This window comes from Lolium rigidum, chromosome 4, assembly GCF_022539505.1.
Source record: "Lolium rigidum isolate FL_2022 chromosome 4, APGP_CSIRO_Lrig_0.1, whole genome shotgun sequence".
Lineage (NCBI taxonomy): Eukaryota > Viridiplantae > Streptophyta > Magnoliopsida > Poales > Poaceae > Lolium > Lolium rigidum.
In genome coordinates, this window is record NC_061511.1 from 253,143,459 (window position 1) to 253,149,783 (window position 6,325).

At 43.4% G+C, this 6,325-nt stretch overlaps 1 protein-coding gene across 1 annotated transcript; it reads right to left on the reverse strand.

Moving 5' to 3' along the window:
- Window positions 1–299: 299 nt before the first annotated feature.
- LOC124707526 (protein transport protein sec24-like) lies at window positions 300–5,681 on the reverse strand. The gene is given in 15 exon segments (XM_047239186.1): window positions 300–815; window positions 906–1,120; window positions 1,300–1,565; window positions 2,065–2,188; window positions 2,424–2,519; window positions 3,104–3,219; window positions 3,424–3,505; window positions 3,621–3,775; window positions 3,865–4,010; window positions 4,161–4,283; window positions 4,286–4,346; window positions 4,484–4,659; window positions 4,762–4,815; window positions 5,155–5,214; window positions 5,354–5,681. Coding segments are annotated over 15 exon segments (2,229 nt in total). The 3' UTR covers window positions 300–588.
- Window positions 5,682–6,325: the final 644 nt, after the last annotated feature.

Genomic DNA, 6,325 nt, shown 5'->3' on the forward strand with positions numbered 1-6,325 from the left:
ATCACCAAATTTGAAGTGGTAACCATAAGAGAGATTTTGCTGCGTATAACCAAACACCTTAATTTTCCTAGAGCACCCAGCTAAGTCACTGGTGCGGCAAACAAAGATTAGGCCCAAACTGCACGAAAAAAACATTGTGACCAACCAAACTAAATGCACAAACATGTCTAGGCTCGGTTTTCACTCAAGCGGGAGCTGGCAGGCCAAAACCGAAAAACCCGTGCGGGCAACCTAACACACCCAAGATGAAGGCGCTACTACAGTCTACAGATAGATGAGATCAATCTTGGGCAAGCACCAGCAGGATATTGAATATTTGTATTACTGTAAAATTCATGTGTTTCATCATCATCTTTGATACTAACAACACAGGCTGAAAACTAACCGGTGCCAAATGTACAGGAATACACAAACAAAAAAGTTCATCTCTGACAGATCATTCCTAGACACAAGCAACTACTTTTAAGATCGGAACACAGCTCCATTCTTTATTACTCCATGGCTATATCTCTCAGTTTCAGCTAAGTAATAGTTACAGTCTACGCCGTAAGGTCAAAACAAGAGCTATTGACACAAAGCGGTCAGGGGCTAGCTGCCACTTTCTTCCTTGAGGATTTCGGCTACTTCATTCCTTATACTCTCACGGAACGATATGAACCCTTTACCAGTTGTAAACCCTGAACCATCAACATCTTGCTCTTCAATAAGATAGTTCTCAAACAATGATGAATCATCTTCTCCTCCACGGACAAATGTCAGTTTTGGTGTTAAACACCTGTCCTGCTTCAGCGCATTAATCGTTGTTCTCAACAGACCTGCAGGATATATACCAAGAACATAAGCAGCTGAGACAAACATGCAACTAAGAAAAATGCCTCAGAAACTGTAGAGTGTGGTATACTTACAGTCATGGGGTGGAGGAAAAGGAAGTGAAGGATCAGCAGCGGATGAATAATAAACGACAAGGTTGGTAAATGCATCCAGAAGAAATATCGGGCTCTCGCTCATTGTTAGAGCAGCACGGCTCAAAGTGTGCCGTGGGAATGCTTGCTTGTTAGGTGAGGAGTATGAAGTTAAAACTGGATATATAGCTTTTGCTAGAGAAGATGGCTCCAGTGCACTGCGAGAACAGTTTAAAGGAGAATTATAAACTCGCAAGTGAGAAATTAAATTCACAAGAAAACACGAGATATGACCACAGGAACAACAAAAAAAAATTTGCTGTAGTAACTATCACCACAAGAGAAGTTTTTGGACATTCTCCAAGACTTGCAAGCACTACAAAAAAACATAGAATACCTGAAAAGACATTGTAGATATATCCTGTAATCTGGGTGGATGCCTTCTTCATGCAAGCGAAGAAGGGGGCTCCTCAACATAGCAAACACAAACTGAGGCAACATTTGCAGCTGCGGGAATTGTGAGAAGTCTATATCAATGTGTGATTCTGGAGTTCGTGCATCAGATCTCAACACATCATTATACCGGGTTATAAGGATAGCCAGCCAATCATGCACCGAATGTCTGCCTTCTCTAACCCCATTTTCCAATGAAACTAAAATAACCTGATGACAGTGTTCAAGAAGAGAATCAAATTAAGATGACAAAAAATAGTACTGTATGCACCTTAAAACTAAATAAGAAAAAACAGTAATTTCCCAGGGCGTGCACTAATGAAAAGGCGAAGCATCTTTCTTAAAAAAGGCCAGATCAGCTAGAAGAATGCTCGTTGGTTGAAATCCATACAGAATTAACTCCATGATCTTGGGCAGACCATTTCTAATCCTATCGATATTTCTTGCAATAATCACCTCCAAAATTTATTATACAATTATCTTTCCTATCTCAACCTGCTGAATATCTTCAGAGAAAGCTATGCGCATGATTAAAAAACTACTCCCTCCGTTCACTATTATAGGATATTTTAGATATTTCAATGTGGAATAGATATGGACGGAAATGAGTGAGCCCAATCAGCCTATGCACTGAAAAATGTCTAGATACATGCATTTTCGAAAAAAACCTAAAACATCTTGGAATAGTGAAAGGAGGGAGCACATATACCTTATGAACAAGGATATGTAGGACAGCCTCTGGATCAACACTGTCATACATCTCATTGATATCCTTAGCCGGTCGATACTGCAATGTCCTTATTCTCAACCTTCTCTTCAGAAAAAACTTGTAGCTGTGGAGATGTAGGATTGCAAACAACAAAAGTACCAAAACAAAGTGAATAATTAAAGATGGAATGAAAATAGATGCTAACAAGACTCTGGTGTACTACTCAATTGAAGCAGAAGCATTAGTTCAGACAACCCAAAACATATAATTATCACAAGAGGCAAGGCGTCCAAAAGCTAGTTAAAGCTTGAAAAGTATGATGGATCTCTGGAAACTTAAATAACTCTCATGTCTTGTACCTTGGATATGACTGTGGGTCATTCCCTGATACCTCCTCCACAGGCTCAACAACACTGTACTGAAACGCAATTTGTACAACAGCAGGTTCTGTGTGCCTGAAAATATTGAAAATCACATTACCTGACCTTTGGTGAAGGGTATCACACGTGCATATTAGATTAACAAGATCCACCAAAAACTAGGTTTCTTCAAATAGTGAAAATGAATTATGCTTTTATTGCGCAAGCTTTCTTTAGAAGCTCGATATGATCATGTACGGAAAATTATTAGCCGCTTATAGCATGTAGAGTTACCCATCTATGTACGATATCACAATGATTTTAAATTCCACACCACTTCATATGGCTGATATGAAATGAAGTTTGAACAACGAGTTGGACAAAATTTTGATTCTTTGCACTTACCCTGTGTCAGTGTCTACCTTGATTACAAAAAAAATATTGCAACAAAAAGGATTTGATTGTGGGATTTTCTCTCAAATATAACAGCAGGACACATGCTGAATTAGTCTAATTTATGCAAAAAAACTTAACATATCATATCGCAGAGAACAGCAGGGCCCACATCATTAGGCATATCAGATATTGTAGACGGCAGTTGATTGGCATGCATTTAAATTCCAGATACTCATTATTTAACAGCAACCACTACGTCTAATGGTGAACATAAAATAAAATACCTGGAGAAGCCATCGGCATGGGTAAAGTTGAAGTCATAGGCATAAGTAGCAAAAGAATCACAGCAGATAATATGTTGCACATTTTCATATTGCGGATCAGGAAAGAAATGACCATACTGCAAAAGGATGGATAGTTAAGGGTCAAATCCTTGTCTAAAACATCAAATTTCAGTAACCGTTATACCACTCATTGCATCAATGACATATGGGTCCACACCAAACAAGTCAGTGGCACCTAAGGTGGCTTTATAAAACTTTGCAGTGATATACACTGGTTTAATCCGACAGATAATGTGAAAATAGGTGGCTTGATTGCTTACAGAGCGGCCAGGTTCAAAATCAGAAGATGTTCTAAGCCTTAGAACACAACCAAATGCATAGGGTCGACTCAACAGGCGATATCTGTTCAGAGAGAAATGCAAGGTATTGAGGAAAACCCCATTCGCATTTTATCAGAAACCTAGGCAGATAGAATTTCCAAAATAAAATACGAGGGCAGTCATAAGATCAAGCTCACATGTCCTGAGGAAGTGTTGAATCATCGGCATTTGCATAGAGAAATAACGAGCCACCACTTTCGATACTTAAAAACTTCAACGAAGCCAAATCAGTATATTCATCAGTTACAGCAAATATGTCTACACATACTCCTGCTTGAACAGCAACAGCTGCCTGTTTCAAAATTTAACGAAGCTCACTACAGGGTAGACAGAGTAAAGGAAACGTAACTTATTTTCTCTACAAAATCAACAGAAGCTTACTAGATCTTTATAGAAAGGTATCTGCTCAGGGAGCAACGCAAGGTCAGCATCTTCCCCTCTGCTAGCATATTGCTCACCATATCTCCTAGTATCTAGTTGACCGTCTCCATAATCAGGAGCACCAGACAGAAAAGCAAATACCCTAGCTGTTGTTAAATTAACAAGAAACAATCGGTAGTTAGGCATGAAAACAGAAAGTAGAAAACTCTTTGCAAAATACAATTATCTTAAGAAACATAATTGTTTACATTACAAGAAGCAATTTAAAAATCGCAGAAAGGGATGTGTTAACTTACCCAAAGCAAAAGTAGAACCATACTCTGAACTTAGGTAGTCAATTAGAGAAGACATGGCTGTTCCGAAACCTCGCCCACCAAGCAAAACAGTATCTGCTTCCTGCCCGGAAGCAGCGCCTCTCTCCACGAAGATGTAGGTCGTAATGTCTCCAGGGCAGCGGCAATTCGTTCCTTGCATGTATCGACCTGCTCACAATCAAACGTTAATCCTGAGATTGACTAAACCAACCTGTAAAACTTGCTATAGCTCTTGATGAGTTCCAGGAACTCTTCAGAACCTGAAGCGAGTGAAATAGGTTCAGTATCATAGTTATGTAACATACAGGGGCCAAAAACGAAAGTAGGGGCATGGCATCTTCAAGGGCAACAGGTGGTCCATCTTCTTCAGAGTCTGGAGGGATGAACACATTTTTGACAACGGGAATTGGACCTTGTACATCATACAGGCCAATCTTGTGGCTGAATGTCATAAGCCCAAAAAGGGAGCCTGGAATCAGAGCTGTTGCACGGAGAAACCCAATTGAGGACAAAGGGGAACATGAAAACCCAACGGCACAAAATGACCTGAGAAGAAAAAATTCAGCAAGTTAAGCATGCTAACCTTCTAGGGCTGCCAGAAGCGCACTCTTGATGAGTTCCAGGAACTCTTCAGAACCTGAGGACGGTGAAACAGGGCAACAATCAACCCTTGCAATAATCATGTAGAGTAATCATAGCATAACCTCGGGGAGACTGTTTGATGATCCAACTGAATTTGATTGCTGAGCATCAAGACGCAAGCATGGTCATATAAAGCAACAACTCAACAAGAATTTGAGCTATATGCATTCGCTCTTAACTATTCTCGTTTAATATATGCTTCTCTTTTCTAGGTGGCTTACTTGGGTAAACATCATGAGAAATGTAGCAGTACTAACTCACAGGCAAAATTAACTTCCACCAGTAGTACAGAATTTCATGATCGCGAGGCGTTAAGCAAGATAATTGGACTTACAAGCAAGATCCACCGCCGCCACATAGACAGGCCGCGCCGGCAGGCCATCCACCTCGTCCACTGCACAAGCCCAATCCAATCCAGGGGTCAGAAGAATTGTACCACCAAGCAAGCAAGGCCATCCATGGGAAACCAACTGGAAACCGCAAGACGACAGCAACAGGAGCAGGGAGGCGGGCGGGCGGGCGGCAGTACGTACCTGGGATCTCGAAGTCGACGAAGGAGGCGCTGAGCTCGGGTCGCTCCTCCGCGCGCTGGTAGCGGCGCGCGGCGTCGTCGTCGAAGCCGTTGAGGGTGCCGCAGAGCGCGCAGGCCCAGCCCCAGCGCTCGACGTCGCAGTAGGTGTTGAAGTAGGCCCAGCAGCGCTCGCAGCGCGGGAGGCGGTCGCCGCGGTCGGCGGCGGCCGGCGGCTGGCCGCGCTCGTCGGCGGCGGCGAAGGGCGTGACGGAGATGCCCCACTGGACCCCGCACGCGTCCAGCGCGTCCTGCGTCACGGGGAAGCGGGAGAGCGTCGCGCGCACCGCCATGGCGGCGGCTGGGATCGGCGAGGTGGGGCGGAGACGACGGGGCGGAGGAGGACTGAAGGAAGGCGGGCGGCGCGAGTCGCGACGGCCACGATCTGACACACGGCGGGCAGCGGGGGTACTGGTTGTTTATCTGAGCCGCATATGTACGATCTGATGGTTATGCGATGCTTGGAATACGTCACCAGGGGTAGTCGCTCGAATGGGAACTGACGCGGGACGGAATCCTGAGCGCGGCCTAGAGCCGTTTCAGGACAACCCCGGGATTCTGGCCCACTGTATCCCGTCTATTCCTACATTTTTTTTTAACAAGGCAAACTTCATTCAACTTATATGCAGTTTACAGCATGAATTACAAGACCTGGTAGGTAAGTATATCTAAGAAACTACAAAAAGATTAAAAGTGCAACGCTTTGAAAGCTACCACTTGCCGTCAGGGACCTGACCTGATGAAGAGAAGGGCTTCCTTTTGAAGTCGCCAAAGCCAAAGCTTTCTTGTATGTCTTTTGAGCTCGTCTTGAGGTGGTCGACGGGAGCCTTCATCTTGGAGTCTCGGAAGCAATAAGCTTGATCTCGGAGGGGAATTCCAATATGCCCAGATACGCTAGGAGAATCGTGATCATTAGAGATAAAATTAGGAAAAGAGA